The sequence below is a fragment of the Liolophura sinensis genome, chromosome 2, assembly GCF_032854445.1.
Source record: "Liolophura sinensis isolate JHLJ2023 chromosome 2, CUHK_Ljap_v2, whole genome shotgun sequence".
NCBI lineage: Eukaryota > Metazoa > Mollusca > Polyplacophora > Chitonida > Chitonidae > Liolophura > Liolophura sinensis.
Genome location: NC_088296.1, coordinates 4,897,773 through 4,919,438, shown reverse-complemented (window position 1 = coordinate 4,919,438; position 21,666 = coordinate 4,897,773). Strand labels below are relative to the sequence as shown.

Genomic DNA, 21,666 nt, shown 5'->3' with positions numbered 1-21,666 from the left:
GGGTGACATCATAATTATTCAAAAACCAGAGGCATGCTGGGTATTGGATAGAGTTCAACATGTTTAGAAGGAGAGTAACACGAGTTCCCTGAACTGTTGTTGACGTTACTGTAAACTCTGTTTCTGACACTGCCATATTTGAAATTGTTTACACTTTTTAGTATATTAATATAACCTGAATAAGTGAATTTTATTTTATCTCTTGTAGTATATTACCTCAAGGATATATAGTTTTACAGAAGGGCGTTGGGAAATTAAAGCGATGTAGTTATTTGCAGAGAGATTATTCTAGGATGTGTTGTTGCATGGAGTTTGTTCTAACCACTAGTTAGTGCGGCCATTGTGAAACAAATCAATCACCACGCCCATTGTCCAGGATGCAACTTGCTTTTGAATAATTATGAGGTCACCCAAGGCAATGAGCTCTCGGTGTCGAAGCTAAGATTATGGAGTTCAACATAATGGGTTAGAAAAGGTATTCTAACTTTAATTTCTTTATAGTAATATGGACGTCCAACGTATCCATATGTAGAGCTTGTGTTACGTGTCACTGACTAAAGGCAATTTTGGTAGCGAGTATGGCTTATTTTACAGAGAACTGAATATAGGCGACTCTAAAGAAAATAGACTATAAATGAAACCGCCTGTGTTGCTCAGATTAGAAGCCATGACTGATCACTTAAATCGTAACTGAGGGTAGGTGCATAAGTAGCCATTAAAATAATGGCTACTAGCGCTTACAACGACCATCACTTAAGGCAACATTCATTTGTCGAACTGACACATCCCTCCTTCCTTACATACGTTATACATTATACACGATGGCAAACACAATCCCTCTGCCTCGAGCATATTGCAACTGGAACACGTCGCACGTTCAACAATCGTTCAGCATGTGTTTATGAGGCACGAGTACAGCCCAATTCATATCCACCCCCACGAACCTTCACACCCCAGTTATCCAGCACATCTTTAAGAAGCTCACGTGATTACAGCCTGTGGGTCTGCGTGGCCTAGTCGTTAGCGTGCTAGCGCAGCGCAATGATCCAGGAGCCTTTCACCAATGTGGTCACAGTGAGGTCAAGTCTAGCTCAGGATGGCTTCCTTTGCCAGTCATACGTGCGAAGGTCTCCCAACAACCGTACAGGTTTCGCACAGTTTCCTTTCACATTAATGCTAGTCTCCGTCGTATAAGTGGAATATTCTTGAGTACGACGTAAAACAAAACTCAAATAAATAAATCCTATTTTGTTAGAGCCTACAACACACGCACATACCTACAAACAATCTGAACGAACATCTCACACGATGTGTTCACTTTGCTCACTAAATTACCTTTATATATTTACTTATTTATTTATATATTTACTTATTTTGAGTGGTGTTTCATAAACGTGACCACTTAGATTGGAACAGTTAAGGTTGCAACCGTTTTCAAACGTTTTCACTAGGATGGACCTACATGTTTGTATGGTGTTCAAATTTTAAAGAAATAATAAAAAAAAATTCAAGTTTAAATTGCCAAAATAGTGAACAATGCGCTGCCTTCTTTAGTGATTTAAATGGTATAGAATTTACACGGAATAGAAAAGTGAGCTCAGTCAGCTCAAGATAGAAAATAAAATCCAACGTTGTTCCACTGGTACATCTCGTGACATATGAAAATAATACAGATCTCAAGCACATTGTAAGTGAGGTCATTTCATCCATTCGAAAATAAAATGGAACTAGAAAATTAGAAAAAAAAACGTTAATAAAATGTGATTAAATTTAGCTATATTTGTTTTTCTTTGATGTATCTGTTTTTTACTTTTTGGGTTTATTAATAAACCGGCTTTCATAATAATTTTTCACTTATGCAATGGTGGTCTTTAGAATGGATGGATGAATCAGGAGTGCTCAGATGTTTGGCACGCTGCTGACCAGCTTTCCCACGCATGATGTACGTACGAACTAGTAAATGATGTTTGCGGAAGACAACTGATCTTCAACCAATGGTCAACGGTGTTTTGTTGTTAACTGCCCCCCCCCCCCCCCCCCACCACCACCAACACCACCCACCCCCACCCACCCCCACCCCACGCAAGTTGACTGAATTCGCGACGCATGTTTGCCAGGATAGTTTTATTCCAGCATCAAGTAATAAACCTTCCTAAATCATCTGTTTTCAACTAAGATCTTTTTAAAGCCTAAACAAGTGATGAATAGAACAAGGCCTAGAACATAGATAGACCTACGTTTCTGAAAGTTGAATAATGGAAGCGCATGCACGGCGCAAAGTCAATAGGAATACCTACACGTACCACCGTAAACACCTGACATTTTATAGACAACGACCGCGGTGTGAAATCGGGTGGACTATAGCTTACACCTGTTGTCTGTCTTAGTCAAACCCTGTCATTTGGCGGATTCCGGTTTGATCTGGATTGTCGCTTGTTTGTCGTAATTTGAGAGGCTTTCTACATCACCCTTCCAAATACCAGATGTACAATGTTATGAAATAGAATCTAAACGGGATGTCCGTCAATTCCTGTCTACAAAAAGAAACTACCACTATACAAGCATATCGATCATCAGTCTGAATCGTCCATAGAAACCCTAACCAATATTGATTCTAGGCAGTACATAAAGGTTTCAGCTTAAACATGTTTGTGGACGTATTTATAGCTCTACGCAAGCTTATCTGGCTAAGTTGTCGTATATTTTTATGAAACTGAGCAGAAGAAGAAGAATAGTGGACCGATGTAAAGTAGGCCACGCGGTCTTCATTCCCCTGTAAATTAGATAATAGACAACAGGTGATAGACTGCGCGTTTGAGTTCGTTTGAGCAGCCTTAAATTCGCTTAAAACCACAGGCGTTTCACCAATCTTGCATCAAAGATATTGGAAATTCTTAAACAATGAAATAAACAAATAAACAAAAAAAAATAAATAAATACGTTATAAGTAAGATTCGATGACGGACTCGTTCGTGTGTAAAAACTGACGATATATTTCAGCTAAGTGCGGGAAAAGAATTAAAAATCATATTTAGTGCTCAGTTGAAAGGCTTAGACGTCCGTATAGTGTAAGCAAGCTGTGTGTATTAATACTTTATAAAAAAAAAAACAAGCTGCCTATGACCAATGGAATCCGGAGTTTGACTCACATACTCGCTCATTTTGTTGTGGCCTAGGTTTACGTCAGAAGCTTTGCTAGGATTTCCTAGGGGCTGTACATGTTGATATAACTCCTAAAACTGGATGCCTTGATATATGTGAAACAATGTGCACTGCATCGTAAACATCAACTAAACAAACAAATAAATCACTGCTCACGTGAAATAAATTCAGCTTCTGTATTCACTCTGACCATGTGACGTGAGGAACAGCCTTGACTAACATAATGCTGGACAAAGCATATTTAAAAAAAAACCCAGATGTAAATAGATATATATGTATCAATATATATACAAACGATATAATACTGAGAATTCTCGTAGTGCAATAAGTAGCAGTTGAAAAAAGATCGTTCATTCATTGGCCCACGTGCATGTTTGATCCGTTCATAGATTGTCTAATACAACTTTTTCACTTGGCAGGAACAGTTCTCTCAAATTTAAAGTATTTTTGTTGGCGCGACAAAAAAGCTGAGTGAACATATTCGTATAGGTGCTTTCATTTCTTGCGTTTCTTACGTTCGAAAATAAAATGGAACTCGTCTTCTCGAGAGTCCTGTCCGAGCACAGAACCAAAGATGAAAAAATCGATTATCACATGTTAAATTTTAGCTTAATGTATTTGCAATATGTTATGTGTACAACTGCCGTTAGCTTCTAAATTTAGCTTGCCACTGTTTACATATGCTGAGTTCATGGCCTGCTGTCTGCCTCTGCCTTAGGATGTTCCAGAATACCCTTAGTTCGGGGCCTGTTTGTTTACAACAAGTGTTCAGGAATTTTCTTATTCTAGACAATTCCACCAGTCTATATAAGACCTATGAAAGCAGGTCAAAGGGAGAGAAAGGAGAATTATTGAGAGTTTTGGATGCTTTCGCTGTGTGTTACTTTAGTAGGCCTTTTGGGCTGAATTTTGGAGTCTTTATAGCCTCTGGCTTTGTTTTATCCTATCTCCACCGAGCACTTGTTCAGTTTGAACTTGTATATTTAATTTGTGCTCTTGTGTACACAGTGCTTATTAGTACACGGACCCTGTCTGTGGAATTTTGTGTATATTTCGTGATACACTCAGTTATACTGTGGATTTTCCCTCTTATGAATATTGCCTCTGTGCATTTATGCCTGTATGGTTTTCAGCATTGTGGAATATACGCGCCCGTTTGGACTTGACACCGTTGTACATGTAAGTACTTTAGTATTTGTATAAATACTGCTATCCTTTCTTGTTAAACTTAAGTACTTTAGTATTTGTAAAAGTCTTGTTATCTGTTCTTGTTAAACCTAATAAATTGTTGTAAAATAAAATCTGCTGGTTTTGGTTACTAATCTGCTAAACTGTTGTGTATTTCGAACAAGCCATCTCTTTATAATACAGACAGTTTGGGTCGTAACACATATGTTTATTTATTTATTTGATTTGTTTATTTGATTTATTTATTTGATTGGTATTTTACGCAACCTTTAGATATGCTAGAACGTTATATTAACATCGCGCTCGGGAATTTCTTAAAGAAGACCTGGTTGTGTACCTTGTATTCCACTTTAATAAACCCGCGGCCGAACGAGCTAATCCTGAGCCAGCTGGCTGGAGTGAAAAGAACTCATTACGTTCATCTTTGCTTTCAACATGACTTCAGAAATATCCCCACAGTAATATCACCACAATAATATCACCACAGTAATATCATCATGGTAATATCACCACAGTAATATCCCCACCGCAATATCACCACAGTAATATCACCACCGTAATATCCTTTTAGTGGGCGTAATAGTGACATAAATTTATATATTTGCCGTCAGAATGAGGAGCATTCCCTTCCTAAAGGATACACAAAGGGAGCAAAAAATTAACGTTTTAAGGGAAATGAAGTTACGTATGCCAAAAAACAATTTAAAATAAAAAAGTATACATATATATATAGAATAAAAAGAATATTGTGTATCTTTTCACTCTATTTCATGCATATTTTCTGCCCAATGGTCGCAAATTTTCGGGAATGAAGTCAATGATGAATTTGTCGGCTCACCAGCTGGACCAAGGATGTTAAGGAGCTTTTATATACCTATATGTGTTAGGACACATTCTAATCTCTATGTTAAGAAATAAAAGCAAAGGTTTCGTGTATCCATGACAGCGGTTCGGTCCCAAGATGTTCAACGTATTCATTGCTGCCTTTGACGTGACGATCTTTGGGTGACATGTGACGTATTACTTATTCACTGCACGGGAACAACTGCTAAGCGGAAATCACCATTGCGCTGGAGGATGTGCCCCGATGTAAAGCCTAACGCGTGATCTGTCTAAGAACCAAACCCGGGTTTCCTCACTTACAAAGAGGGGTAGACAACTCAACCTGCGATCAGTAAATCAAAATCAGTTGCTACAGACACTGTTAAAATTCATCAATCAGTTAAGACTAAATGACAGAAATAGAATAGCGCAATAGCGCAGAACTTGTGTCCAAGTATATGTACAATTTTAGAATTTATTTCCTTATATTTATTTCTTTATTTGATTGGTATTTTCCGCCGTTCTTAAGAATATTTCACTTATACGACAGCGGCCAGCATTATGGTGGGAGGAAACCCACGACAATCCCCAGGTTGCTGATAGATTATTTGCTTATTATTAACACTATATAATTTAATATTAATTAAATTGATATTATATATTTTTCTTTTTTTTTTGTTGGATACGATTGATGAGTTCCATGTATTTTGTACAACTATATTACTTTATTGCAGGGTTTCCGTGGACGAGTACTAATTAGGTCAACTCGGAAGTCCAACCGCTCTCCTGCCAGTTCACCCGTACTACTTTATGTCAGGAGTGACCTCCCATGACCTTTGAGGCTACTAAGGCAAATAATAACCAAACGTTAGTGATACCGTTCTCGCGGTACGAGAGCAGTACAATTTGGGCGTGAATTGCACTGTCATAGTTCGGAACGAAATGTCTTCATTCGCCATCTCTAGTTATAACATGATAACATAAGAAAAATATAGATTCATTTAAAATCTGATGCGCTGTTGTTACAAGAATCATCATTACGAATCGAGGCGCTGTTGTTACAAGAATCATCATTACGATCCGAGGTTTAACACAAAAGGCTCTAGGCGTGGAGAGAATTTATGTATTTATTTGACTGGTGTTTTACGCCGTAATCAAGAACATTCCACTTATACGACGGCTGCCAGCATTATGCTGGTAAAAAAGCGAGCAAAGCCCGAGGGAAACCCTTGACCAGCTGGAGAGGATGCCAGGATGTACTGGACTTGAACTGATAGCAACCGCATTTGTGAGAGGTTCCTGAGTCACTGTGCAGGGCTGACATGCTAACCACCCCGGCCACGTAGGCCCCCTCGAGAACAGTAAAACCAGAGGAGAGACAACATTTTAACAGTTGACAAATGGTCACACGTAAACATTGTTAGAATTACGAGCCGTTGTGCCATTGTTATAAACACCTCCGTTCATACGTAGTAGTTTATGACATAGTTAACAAAAGAGGTTGTGCATTTATCAACTAAACGACTTTATCTCCGGTTCCTGGGTTTGTACAAAAGGTGGTATAAATATTATAAAGGCCTCTCTCTGACCCGAAATTTTTCCACCAACATTTTACCCCCGCCTGTTCTGCCCACTACACCGATGTGGCAAATATTTACCTCTTCCGTCAACACATTAAACATTATCCGAGCGTAATGTTTGTCCCGGTTACATTTAAATCGCATTGTTCTGTAAGATGCGCGGTCCGTATACGCCGCAGTACATAGCCAAGATATCACGTCAGTTTCTGTATGACTAGCTGCTTGTCGTGACGTCAAAAATCCCTTTGGTGGCGCATGCCTCCTTAGGTACGCTTCACCTCACGAACCAATGGCATCACTGCTGGTCAAAATCACCACCTTAACAGTCTCAAAATACGGAATTAAGCCTGGAAACGGTAAGAGATTCACACGCAGGTATCGCTGTGGGACGATGAAATAGACGTTGTTATTTACAAGAGACCTAAAAAAAAGCATCCACAGTAAGTAATTTTTAGCAATATGCTTTTGCTTTTTATCGATTTAATGATGTTTTAACAAACAAATGCTTTGTTTCATATATCGATGGATCAGAGCAATTTTGGGTAGGGTAGGGATAAAGTTTATTAACTCTCAGGTTAGGAATGGTTTTCTTTGAGAGACATTGCACTGCCTTGGGTATGGTTTTACATGTATGAAATGACTTCAGTGCAGGTTTGCAAATGGCTTATTTTCCTAAATATATGTTCCGCAGCAGTGTTTTAGGTTGTTAAGGAATTTTCTCTGTCTACAATCCATTTCGAACGGCACCTCATGATTTACGTGCGGTATATGAATGTCACACTTAAATTTTGATTTTGTCTAATTGCTGGTTACAGCTGCATTTATGTAATAGAGCTTTAAATCTGAAATAGCACTTTTATCCCAAACTCTGTGGTGTTACTGTGGACTTAGAACAAAATAAATCATTCTTCAGATATTTGATCAGATTAAAGACTCCACAAAAAGCAAAATTACCCAGTCGATATTTCGATCTGTGCCTGACGCAAATATCCATTTTTTCTATCTGTCAAATTTTCCGACAGAATCAGATGTCCCATGTGCTTTCCCCATGACGTCACTTTTCATGAAGGGCGTTCCAAATCGAAATGCCAAGACCCGTTTCCCCAACAAAACATCAGTTTCTACAAGAAAGCATTTGGGAAGACAATCTTAATGTAAAATAGAGCATATGCCAATAGCATCTGGTAAATTCTGCTTAAGACATGATGTAGTAGAAACGTGTAATTTGATACTATTTAAGCATTTACATGAACAATTAGGATAAAACACAAACCTATGTAATCTGACAGGAGGCCGTATTTCACCGGTTACGTGTGACTATTTGCCAACTATCACACTATTCTCACTGTTCTAGTTTTACTCTTCATTCTGTAGTTGTTTATGTTACTCATGACTTACCACATAAGTATTAAGGAGATACAGCATGTAAACGTTCGCGGAGTTAAAAATATCGATAGTGTCGTCTATCGCATCATTTGTCACGTGAAAAATAATCATGGCCCTGCCCAGTGAATAGTTTCAAAATTTGAAAGTAATACTGTCTTGATAAAGCTATATTCTTTATGTAAAGAGGGGGAAAAACAAAGAATGAAGGAATGATGGGAAACGGTACTTAAAACATGTGAACTAATTTATTTTGGACGCTTCATTTTCTTGCAATAGTAGATCGTGCACTAGCAGAGATTTCTTCACGAATATTCTGGACATTCGTCTTTTCTTTTGGGCGCCAGTTTCATACCCTGTAGTGTCACGACCTCAGCTCTGGAAAGATGACCCCTTTGCCCTTAAAAACTACCTTCCTGTTTGGCAACAAAGTGTCCAGTATGAGTCACGTGTACAAGGCTCAAAGGTGACTGTGCAAAGGCTAGGGGTCCAGAGAGCGAAGGTCAGAGGGGATTTTGGACATAAGGGCGGCTAGCTTTCGGTACAGACTACAGTCTTTTTCGTCATCTGAACGTGCTACCTTTTTCCTGAACCCATCCGCTTGCATGATGGGTAATGCGTACAAAATGACGACATCTGCACTTGTTTCGTGCATCGAAACGGACTCAGTGCGTCCCTGATTGCACACAGGTAATTACGTGTGTGGTCAATTCCATGGACTTAAACCTGTGACAACCGATGGTGCACCATGGGTATCGTGGTCCAAAACTTTCATAATGGGGTCAAGTTCCGTAGAGGCCAATTTGTTCTCTTCAGTTAAAACAAGCACATTTTAACAAATCGAATATTATGTTTGTTCTTTTTTGTCCCCGGTATTGCACAATTATTTCATTTTTGAGTCAGTACCCTCATAGTGAGACCCAACAGACGGTAGTTCAAACTGTGGTATCTAAAATGTTTTGATAGCAGAAATATTTGGATTTAACTACGATACAGATTTTAGTATTTCTGCTCAGTACTAAAATATTTGTGTTTAGCTGATTTCAGTAAATAACATTCTATGTCCCCTTTTACAAGACTGGTGATAAATTTGTTTAAATGCCATCGTGTTTCAAACACAGTTTAAGTTACATGGGTAAAGGTGTCACAGGCGAAACTCAGTCATATTCATGATATACATCGCAGGCTTAATATAAAAACAGTTTTACTATAGGTGTAAAAGATACCGTGCGGGTGAGAAAAATCACCATTAAAAGTCTTTTGTAAATGTTTCTCACTGCTGAAAGAGAGATAGCTCGGTTGTGTTTCTTTGTAGAAGAGCGGCAAGGTAATCTAACCCTACTTGACTGGAACGCCATGATCCCAAATATATCCACCCATACTGATCACCCCACCTCGGTTACACACTGATGTTCGAAGCATTGATTTATTTAACTGATTGGTGGTTTACGCCGTACTCAAGAATATTTTTAGTTATCACTTATACGACGGCGGCCAGCATTATGGTGGGAGGAAACCAGGCAGAACCGACAACAATCCGCAGGTTGCTGGTAGACCTTCCCACGTACGGCCGGTATCATGCTATGGTGGTCACTCAAGACTCTTACTTATGCTATGGTGGTCACTCAAGACTCTTACTTATGCTATGGTGGTCACTCAAGACTCTTACTTATACTATGGTAGTCAGTTTTATGTGTGGGTACCTGGGGTGTTCTGTCGGCACTTACTGGCGCTATTGGTGAAATGTATGTCAGATTGGTGAAAGCCAAGTGGAAATGCCATCACACATCATACATCCTGTCTTGTGTTTAAAATACATCTCATGTATCTTCGGGTTGCCGTGCGTTTCCCCCGGGCTGTATGCAACGGCCTCCCAACATAATGCTGGCCGCCATCGTGTAAGTGAAATATTCCTAGGTACAGTGTAAAACATTAATCAAACAAATAAATGAATATCATGAATATCCCCATTCCAAGAATTGGATTAGACCCATCACTCACATACAAGTTGTGATTTAGTAACAATGTCATTTGATAGTAACTGTCACTTTGAAAATTGGACGTCCAGTTGTGACCAACCAGCGTCAAGCAAAAGTCAAGGACGCGCAAGTGCTTTCAACAGCGATACCTATCATTGGAGTACGACGTTAAACCCCCAATCACTCACTCTCTCTCCTATCTTTGGTATACACGCCTATGTTGTCTGCTAGGAAAAATACAGCCCACATAATAATGAGGAATTCTAACATTAGATTGCCAGCATTTATGATTTTTTTAAAATTGCGACTGTCGATTTGGAGCGGATTTCTATTTATTCAGTTTCAACTCAATGCAAACAAATCACATTCATCAATATTCCGAAAACTGACGGAGAAATTTAACAATTTGCCCTAACAGTGACGTCCATATTCTTCACAGCGGAAATATTCACACCAAGGAGACAGCTAATTCGTATGGAGCTGAATAACGCCAAATGGTCACATTCGTTTCTCTACTGAGTATATAACAAACGTAAAACACGCAGGTTGCATGAATATATAAATGTACATAAATAGATAATATTACACCATGTAGTTTCACCGGTGGGAATGTCTTGGTTTTACAATGTATTTAGGGTACTTATGTTTCAATAAAATACTCCGTTCGCAGGACTGTTCCTTCCACAAACACCTCGGTAGTTCTTGTCTGCCGGGTGTATGTTATATTTCTTCAAAACAGCAAAGGAATAGATACTCTCCCCTCTTACAAGCTGCAAGTCCTATGTAATAAATTACCGATTTAGGATCAAAGTCAAAAACATCGTAGTCAAGAGGAAACGGACTTAACCACTTGTAGGTTGAGTCGTCTTCCAGCATCTTTCGTATTTCTCTGGTGTCCAGTGTTAACCTGTGTCAGAACAATTTTGTACGTGTAACAGGCGCTGTGGAAACCGTTTATTTAAGACGTCGTAAATATTTGAGTAACGAGGGGACAGCTGTTTATCCGTGTCGACCGCAACTCGCTGGAAGGGATGACAAGCAGGCATTTATTATTCCTGTCAACACGGTTGCGTGAAGTTTCAATCCTCTGTGTACATCTCGAATTATAGGCTTGACTTTAAATCCCGCCGCAGATTTTCTTTTGTTTATTTAACCTGCCTCTCTATATTTTAGGAACAAGGGCAATATTACACCGATTTACATGTAATTATATATATAGGCGTATGTTAGTATATGTATATATGAAAAAAACGATTTTCGATGAACTGGAAAAGATTGGACACCACGGACTAAAACTAGAATGACTTGGAATGTAACATGGACAAAAGGACAGGATATACCTTCACCAAAAAGTCGGTGCTTCTGTACGTGTATAAACTTGTATAATTTTATCGAACAAGAAACAAGAGTTAAAATTATGCGATTTGCATCGGCGTGGATATTTTGTTACCTCGTGAAATATTTACACCGCGTATTCGATCAATAAGGCAGAGAATAAAATCAACGGATTTACGCAACAAATTTCCTTTCATTTCCGGATGATATTTCTAAGAGTAGGCTAAGCCAAGAAACTATTTTTACAGAGTTTGTCGTCTGGAAAGGAAGTTAAGGGAAAAACTATCTGCAACATGTTAACCCATATATTGTGTTTGCTCTAACAACAGAGCCTAAGACAAAGCACATTACCTGGAAAAGTGGGTTTGGGCTAATATGAATCCTCACAAGCCCGCACATCCTCTCAATTATAAGTAAACAGGTTTGCGGAAGCGAGCAGAAAAAAAGGAGTGAACCTCATATTCTACTCTTTAAAGAAGAAAAAAATGACAAAAATTGCTATCGAAGGACAAAACGGCCGAAATCCCTTGACTTAAAAGAAAAAAATAAAACAAAAACAACATAAATAAAGCCGTGAAAATAACTTAGACTTCGTGCAGCAAAACCTGCCTACGACACGATCAGTCGTCATTGTGATGTCCAAGAAGAGATTAAAATGATCTTCCCCAGCGGCTCACACTAGTCTAATGACACCTTTCTGTCGGGCAATGAACTTATAGGTAAGTACTGCCCTCAAAAGCTGTATTTATTTATTTATGTTATCTATGTAAGTTTTATAGGGAGAGGGATCCGATGCTCCTGCAGTTAACCACTATCCCTTACCGGAAACCTATAATCTCCTGTGCAATTTGTGATATCTTCATTATGACATCAAACCGATGCCGACGTTGTTGTTGAAAGATTTACTGTGTGGGTCACATTGTACTAACTGAAGGTGGTGTATATCCGTGTATGGAAATGCTGCAGAACTCAAAAACATGGCCAGCGTGCTGTAAAGTATGGAAGCCTGTTAAGGAAACAGTAAAATTGGAGGGAAAGGTCGAGAAAAGAAAGGCGAAGTTTCGAGAAAAAATATCAGAATTCCGTCGCTTCCGTTCTAAAATTGATCTTCCTCTCTAGTCCAACATGGGATGATCTGTCCGCAACGTACGGATGGTCGTGGGTGTAATCCTGGCTGTGTCCGATTTCCTCCCACCTTAATTCTGACTGCTGTCGTACACGTGATATATTCTTGAGTACGGCATCGACTACCAATCATATAAATAAATAAAGTAAAGACCTAGTCTTTAAAGAAGTGCTCACTTTTTGAGAGGCAACAATGATTATTGTTTGGTGTTATCCAGGTAGTACATGCAATGAGACAATGTGAGACGTGGTTGTCAGTGACATAATGTAATAGGTATTTCTCTATGGATAATAACTACTTCACATAATGTAATAGGTATTTCTCTATGGGTAGTAACTACTTCACATAATGTTATAGGCATTTCTCTATGGGTAATAACTACTTCACATAATGTAATAGGCATTTCTGTATGGGTAATAACTACTTCAAATAATGTAATAGGTATTTCTCTGTGAGTAATAACTCTTTCAAATAATGCAATAGGTATTTCTCTATGAGTAATAACTACTTCACATAATGTAATAGGTATTTCTCTATGGGTAGTAACTACTTCACATAATGTAATAGGTATTTGTCTATGGGTAGTAACTACTTCACATAATGTAATAGGTATTTGTCTATGGGTAGTAACTACTTCACATAATGTAATAGGTATTCGTCTATGGGTAATAACTACTTCACATAATGTAATAGGTATTTCTCTATGGGTAATAACTACTTCAAATAATGTAATAGGTATTTCTCTACGGGTAATAACTACTTCACATAATATAACAGGTATTTCTTTATGGGTAATAACTACTTCTCATAATGTAATATAATATCAATATCGATCAAAAAAGCTAGTTGATACATCATAGTCTACGTGTGTTTATTTTTCATGACTTTTTTTCAGTTCTGTTCACCAGCATTAATTGTCAACCAGCATTCCAAACCCCAAAGGCAAGGAGCATACACCGTAGGGTTACCATATCTGTTCGCTTCTCTACAGGCGTTTGTCAGGCTATATAATCCTTTGGAGAAAGACATCATTATCTACAGAGTGACGTAACACAAATGAACGTGCTACCCGCTGTGAGAGAGATATATCCCTAGCTGTGATCACAGAGACAAAAATCCGTCGACATACCTTTGGTTTTGTTCGCAAATTTGTCTCTCCCAGAAAACAAATGTGACAAGTAAGAGAAGATCCCTTTTACTGATGTAAGGAAGAACTTGACACAGATTTGACGATAGCTGATGCCATGTGGAATTGTGGGTATTCGCAGGTTAACAGTATGAGACGTGTCCAAGAAAATCTCGCGACTGCCTGAGAAAGTAATGGACGAGTGAGAGGAGCGTCAAAACGAAGAGGAGTCAAAAACTGTGATTTAAAAACTTTACAAAAACGGATTCATTAATCTGGAGATTTTTTAGATATTCAAACTGAGATGTGCTGCAACTGGATGCTATTAGCGCTCACTTTCATTGCGCTTGTCCGAAGTTAGCCGGCCATGGTCGCTTGGTGGAACCGCCGTCTAGGTCAAGTATGTGGCGCTATGGTTACGACACGCCCATTAACTACAGTGACAACGAGCTCTCGTGTGGAGGATACTGGGTAAGTTATCAACAGATACAGCGTCTGTGATTCCGCATGTAACAAAAAAGGGATACAAAATCGTCGTTAATTGGCTTGTCTGAAAGAAACAGATAAGATTCGGCCGCGTCTAGGCTAAATTGTATGGTGCATTTATACAAGAGTATAGGAATCAACCCCGGAAATCCTATCTCCACGGCCAACCAATCAGCGCCAAGTCTATTTCCCTTTATCATATTTAAGGGAAAATGTAATCCACGTGATAATGTCACAGTTGCCTGAGGTTCTGTTGTAACGATTACTACGCGCCCTAGGGCAAATTATAATGAAAAGGTTAATGTAAATATTTAATCCAAATGTTAATACAAATATTCATCCAAACGTTAATGCAAAGATTAACGTACGTGTTAATCAGAAGGTAATCCAAAGTGCAAATGTATAGATTAGCAGCTGACAGATTTCTAAAAAAACAATTGTTTCTATTGACATGTGTATTAGGTTAACTCCCAGTTAATCGGAACAAGAAATTTGATCGCCTAAAATATGTAAATGGAAAGTAAATTAAGGTGAGATGCAGGTAAAATCAAACAGCCACGACTTTCAGATCTACCTCCTATTAAATGGAAGTTCAAATTCCGAGGGCTTGAAGTGATTAAACTACATTAGAGGTATCAGCTTGAGATGGCACTGTAAGTTCCCTTTTTCTTTGTGATATTTTCCTGTTTCCTGTAATCAAATAACGTGAAATAACATTTGCAGGCACACATTTCAAAGGTTGAACTAGAGAACCGTTTTTAAACAATTCGTTACAAACATTTAACTGGAGTTTTAAATGAAACTGAAGAGTTTTAAAATAATTAAGAGGTTACACGATTTATGACTTTGACGATCAAAGCGCTGGGTCGGTGTGACTATCAGCGCCTTGTTCAAATCCAGGTCTCGCTGGTTCACCTGTGAGTTTGAGTCAGATGATTTGTCAGGTACCTTGTGAAGGTCGGTGGTTTTCTACGGGCAAAACGACGACCTACCCCCCCCCCCCCACCCCCAGCCACTCTCAATTCCCTCACCTTCTAGTCGTTGCATGGATAAAAAGCTAAACAACAACCAAATCAATATATTGTTCGACTTACCGAATAATGTCAACCCCTGCCTAGTTCTTCATACTTGTCAGGTGCACTGGTAGAGAAACCCGGTAGAGAACGTGGCAGACGCGCATGAACTTCATGTCAGGCGAAGCCACGCTGTAGTTATTTGTACATTATTAGACAGTCTCGTGTTCGGACGTCAGTCCTATTATTTTGAAGACATGTAAAATTCATGTTGTCAATCATCTTAGTTAACAAAGCTTACTCACGTAAAGCCTCATCCAGTCCATCGAAATAAGATTCAAACTAGCTGCTTTGGATGTTTACAGTAATCGCTTTCGAATTGTTTCCCTCATACTAGTGAAACCCAAAGTACTGTCTTTGCGACTGGTGACATTGTGGATCAGCAGCGAAAATTTAATCTCAGAGCGTCCGCCTCGAGATAAGGAGACCCAGGGATCAAACCCGAGTCGGGTCATAACAAAGAGTTTAAAAATGGTACTTTCTCCTGATTCGCTTGTCGTTCAGCACTGAGACGTTAGAGCAAGGGAACGTAACTGGATGGCCCCGTGTCGATATGATGTGACTGGGTGGGGTGTCATGTCTGGTGTCTTCGGCATGATAGTGGAGGCAGCACTTTTGGCAGCATGGATTCGCCCTGCCACAAGAAGACACAATATATGCATACACAATTAATAACTCCTCGTCGTCATATGATAGAAGAATTGTTAAGTACGACGTTAACCCCCAAGCATGCATACATATATTCAAATTTAACTCTCCTATCCAAGTCTTTACGTCAGAAGGTTTGCCAGGTATGTGGCATCGGTCGATGTTTTCTCCCGGATCTGCGGTCTCCTCCATCGAAGAACCCTAGCCGTCGTGCAGTTGCCAAAAGGAGTGGGTATGGAGTTAAACACCAAATTCTATCAGACAATTAAATCTTCAGCTTTACATTTTGAGAAGAGCTTATCTCTCTGATTTTCCATACTGTTCGTTCTCGACATTAGGTTACCCGTTACCATGGCAATATTCTGTCAAGGCTTGCTTTGTAATGGTACTTATCCCTTAACCACATGGAGCACGAGGTGAGAGTTCAATCCCAACGTAGACGGGGAATTTGTTAATTCCCTTACCCTCAATGTTCGTTGTGGCGTTGGTGATGATAATCTGTTGAAGCGCTGTCTCACTTTCGTTGATGATAACTTGTCTTCCACCAAAATGGCTGAGAAGTCGGTACGTCACACCAGTCATTTGCCGAAAGTCGGTGTTTTACCACTGTTTCCTTTGACCGTCATTTTTAGGTGAACAATTCTGAATGAACAACAAATCAATCAATCATTTGAAGAGTTTGTGTTAAGATTGTAACTCCCAACTCTCTCTTAAGGCTCTGTGGCGAAAACACCGAGGGAAGTGCGGCGTGTGTGGCGACGAATGGGACGCTCCGCGCGAAAATGAGGCCGGTGGAAAGTATGCCTCTGGCATTATCACTCGCCATTACAATCCAGGGGAAATAATTCTGGTCAAGGTAGAAATCACAGCCTTTCACTCTGGCTGGATGGAGTTCCGGCTGTGTGAAAATAACGATGTTAACGAGCGAGCCACCGAGGAGTGTTTTCAGAAGTAAGTGTGTTTCAGCAAGTCTTTTATTATCTTGCGTGTGTTTTACGTTGTGTGTGGGGGGTGGGACACATTGATCATCATTGAATGATATCTTTACTCAAGTATATTTCACGACGCCAGCCAACATTATAGTGGGAGGAAGCCGAAGGAAACCCACGACCATTCGCAGGGTGTTGTGAAATTATAATCATCCACTATGGATATCCATAATGTTTTCATCGATATATCGATTTTCGATTTTCGATTTAAAATGACAATTCCCCTCCCACTCTCCTGAGAAGTGTATTTGGTACAAAATATGTTTTCTTATATATGTTTCAAAATAGAACAGCACGGACTTTAACAGGCAGAGTATTATTTACTGGTGTTTGTATGTAATTCTTAACCAGCATTTCTACAAATATGTCCAAAGTTAAACACTGAAAGTTGAGATGCTAAACTCGCATTTGGAAATGATGGATATTAAAATACAAACTAATGAATAATAAATTCATCCCACAATAATTTAGCAAAGTATATATTATATTTTGCTGTTGCAAACGTGACATTTGAGCTACATTCAATATGAGCCGTGCTGAAGCAATGTTTGTTTTACAGGCACTTACTGCGTTTTACCGAGGGGCATACGACGAGGTATCATTTCAAACCTCACGAAGGCAAAGGGATGTATACCTTCCGGTTACAGTTACCTCACGAGGTTTCATGCAGCCAGTGTATCCTAAGATGGCGGTACCACACGGGTGAATATAACAAATATAGGCCTCATGAAAACTTGTATCAAATATATCTATTATGGTGTGGAATATGAAAAATCGTTAACGTTTTAAAGATCGACATTATTGTGATCCATCGACAAGAGGGAATTGTGTCCACTTCTTCTTTCGGTTCTGTTTTACTTTTTATGCGTGCGACTTAACCCTCCAAACATCGAAAAAGCGTAACCTTCTAGTCAAACTGATATGCTTGTACTAGACACCGCATGGTTAATTCATTCAAGGACGGATTGATTGGCGTTGACACCGTATGGAAGAATAGTTTATTTCCTCGGCGGCAGTCAGTTTAATGAGCGAAGGAAACCTGCATAAACGCCTGGACATAGGCAAGTGGCAGGCTAACTTTCTCACACGTCATGCAGAGATTGTCACTTATAGATCCAGCCAAACTGTTGGGAGGTAAGTCATGCATTAAACTTTATCTTGCATTGCTAGCAAGGCCTAAAGAACACTAAAGGCGGGAGAGTACAACAAAAATTAGCAACTGTATGATTTAAAGCTCTTGTCCATGCTTACCATCGTGGAATAACAAAGCATTTCTTTTCGTGTTTTGACAGGAAACAGTTGGGGAATCAGCAACACTGGCATCGGGTGTATGGGATGCGGTGAGCAGGAGGAATTCTTCGGCTGTTCGGACATTTCTGTCTCTTATGGCATTCCCACGCCTACGTACGAAAATAAGTATGACGTCATTAACATTATTCACCAGGGGCAGCTAACTCCTTCAAAGACTCACGAGAATTGGTACTCCGTTGAGGAAGAAGAGGACTACCAGTATTCGACGTATCCACCGACAACTTTTCCTCCGTCGACATCGAAGACCTACGAAACGACGGAGGTGAAATCGACGTGTCACGCTGTGGGACTGTGGCTTGGCTCTGAGTCGTTTGATGTATGGTGCATTGACAATTGTGCATCCGGGTACTGTCCGTCGTCGTTCTGTCAATGCTGACGTCCAATCAGAACTCATAATAAACTTTGGGTGTCAGGTGCTAAAGATACATGTCAGATTTCAGTGACGACATGGGGACTGGTAAAATGTCGCACATTAATTTCAAAGACTACTGTGTTCACAGAATGTTGACAGTGGGCCCTATAACTGGTTAATTCACCACGTGTTGCTAAAGCTAATAACACAGTCAACGCAGGTGCAAACTGACTACACCCCCTACAGTTGGCAATATCTGACCGCTAAAGTGTCGATTACGTCTCAATTTTTCATTGCCTTGGTCAGACGGATAGATTGAGGTCAAGTTTTCTCACAACGGTAGATGGAAGTCAAACATTTTCACGTCAGCAGATGAATGTCCAGTATTCTCATATCGGTAGTCAAATGGCAAATTTTCTTTGTATCGACAGATGGTTACAAGTTTTCGCACATCCCTATATGAATGTAAAATATTTTCAGTTCTCTCACATCTATAGACCGGTATATAAATGGAAACTTTTCTCACATTAACAGATTGATTCATGTACTCACACACTGGCAGAAGACTACATATGCAGTATTCTGATGGCGGCAGACAAATGACAAGTTTTTTATGCCGGTAGATGGATTGCATTATTCTCACATATAAAGACGAATGTTAGGTTTTCTCACCGTGGTAAACTAATGCTCATCCTACTCTCATCGGCAATTAGATTGCGGTATTTGCAATACTACTCTAACATCGACCTGTACATGTCCGCTTTTCTCCAATTGGATCGACGTGCAGAGCTGATATTAGTGTGCATAGAATTCGTACATTTCTACAGTCTAGTGTGCCTCATATTCCCACATTCCTACAGTCTAGTGTGCTCATATTCTCACATTTCTACAGTCTAGTGTGCCCATTATTCTTACATTTCCACAGTCTAGTGGGCCTCATATTCTCACATTTCCTCAGTCTAGTGTGCCCCATTATCTCACATTTCCACAGTCTAATGTGCCTCATATTCTCACATTTCTACAGTCTACTGTGCCTCATATTCTCACATTTCTACAGTCTAGTGTGCCCCATATTCTCACATTTCTACAGTCTAGTGGGCCTCATATTCTCACATTTCTACAGTCTAGTGTGCCTCATAATCTCAAATTTCTACAGTCTAGTTTGCCTCATAATCTCAAATTTCTACAGTCTAGTGTGCCCCATTATCTCACATTTCCACAGTCGAGTGTGCCCCATATTCTCACATTTCTACAGTCTAGTGTGTCCCATATTCTCGCATTTCTACAGTCTAGTGTGCGTCATATTCTCACATTTCTACCGTCTAGTGTGCCTCATAATCTCACATTTCTACCGCCTAGTGTGCCTCTTATTCTGACATTTCCACAGTCTAGTGTGCCTCATATTCTCACAATTCTACAGTCTAGTGTGTCTCATAATCTCACATTTCCACAGTCGAGTGTGCCTCTTATTCTGACATTTCCACAGTCTAGTGTGCCTCATAATCTCACTTTTCTTCCCTCTAGTATTTTCACATCATGCAATAAATGATTAATTTTGTTTCACAGTGGCTGATGGATTTCAAGAAGTTTGTCGCTGACAGACGTATTCTCGTCACGGTTTTTTCGGTTGCAGAAAACAACCTCAGAAACGGCAGGTGTTGAAACCCACCGACTTTTAGAACTCTGTTGTAGATCTAACGTCCTCTAGCTGTGGTCAGAGACCTGCTGTGAAAGCGGGCTGCTCACCGGGGAAGAGCCATGACAGGCTAAACGCGGTCGGCTTTAGAAGTAGTCCCGGGAAGAGATCTCGTCCACTTTCAATACACTACTGGTACATGCGGCTATGAGCAGAATAGAAAACGTTTGTACCTGTAAAAAATATTACAATGCTGATTTGAGCAGCCACGATATGCACGAGTAAAACAGACTTATAAGCCACGTAGGCCTATTACAACAACAACGTATACGGCTATATAATAGTCAAGCGTTTTGTTGACGGATGCGCCAGCAAGTTTGAAACCTGCTGGTTTGTTTATTTTGCATCACTCGCAGTTCGTATATGCATCCACCGGTGGAAGTTTTTCGTAAATATATACCCTGATAGTGAGGGATTAGGGGAATACTGATTAGGGGAATACTGATTAGGGGAATACTAATTAGGCGAATACTCACAGCGGCTGTTACAACAAGGTCGGTGATACAGTACTCGTACCAAACAGGAATCAGTGATGAAGCGACGCGATGGAGTGGAGCGATGGTCTTTCATAAGGGCCATAACATAATATCTAATTTTCAAAGCTGTCAGTTTTGACAAAGTATGCGCTTGCATGCAATAATGGATATGATGGGACCATCCGGTAAACAATAGCAACGTGCGCTTTTGGACAGACAAGAGTTGCTGGTAAACAACTTATTCAATTTCCCTTTCCTTTTTCTGTGAGTGCTTTTCTTGAAACAAACTTTTAATTACTTTACTCACCTATTAGCATGACTGAGGTGTTTAACTCAATTTTTTTTTTAAATTTTGAAAGAAATTGTATATTATTGCCAGTATTATAGAGAGACTTTTGACTTAAAGTTTGAACGAAAAATAAGTACTCCCGATGATTGCATTAATACCAGTGAAATAAAATACAAAATTCTGTACATTCAGTTTTCTTGATACATTTTTACTTAAGATCTTTGTAAGTGTTGAAGTCCATCTAAGTGGACCGAGACAACATGTCTTTGTTGCAGTAAACATCTCTATTGTGTCCAATGTTCTCGGACCCTTTGCGGCATCAAGGCTTCGACGGTTCTTCGTGTAGCGTCTTGTACGGAGTTTGTTAGAGACTACCTCTATTCCAGCAATATGAAGAATGTCACACGTGGAAGAGTTCGTCTGTAACTCCCCAAAGGGCGGTGGTTTATTTTGGGCAGTGTTATTTCCTCGACCTATAAAACTGGCCATCACTCTGCAACACTAAAGTGTTACAGTTAACACTACGTAAATCACGGGGAGTTTTTCGACCACTTTTAGGGAGTGTTTTATTTCATCACTCGCCGAAGTGTTCACATTCCAACTCCGTTAAAAGTTGGCTAATCAACATCCTAAACCACGCTTGAA

The 21,666-nt window shown here is 39.6% G+C and overlaps 1 protein-coding gene across 1 annotated transcript; it reads left to right on the top strand.

The window, feature by feature from the left end:
- The first annotated feature begins 8,521 nt into the window (after positions 1–8,521).
- LOC135463040 (uncharacterized) lies at positions 8,522–20,222 on the top strand. Its single transcript, XM_064740360.1, has 6 exons — positions 8,522–8,601; positions 14,031–14,172; positions 16,624–16,859; positions 17,457–17,599; positions 18,190–18,524; positions 20,127–20,222. Exons 1-6 carry the CDS (start codon positions 8,522–8,524, stop codon positions 20,220–20,222), a joined length of 1,032 nt encoding a protein of 343 aa, XP_064596430.1.
- Positions 20,223–21,666: the final 1,444 nt, after the last annotated feature.

Bases quoted from the DNA above. Each gene is read 5' to 3' on its own strand.
- LOC135463040 (XM_064740360.1), top strand. From the start codon at position 8,522: ATGACCCCTTTGCCCTTAAAAACTACCTTCCTGTTTGGCAACAAAGTG. The intron at 8,602-14,030 runs GTGACTGTGCAA...GGATGCTATTAG, and splicing joins CACGTGTACAAGGCTCAAAG to CGCTCACTTTCATTGCGCTT. The intron at 16,860-17,456 runs GTAAGTGTGTTT...TTTGTTTTACAG, and splicing joins ACCGAGGAGTGTTTTCAGAA to GCACTTACTGCGTTTTACCG.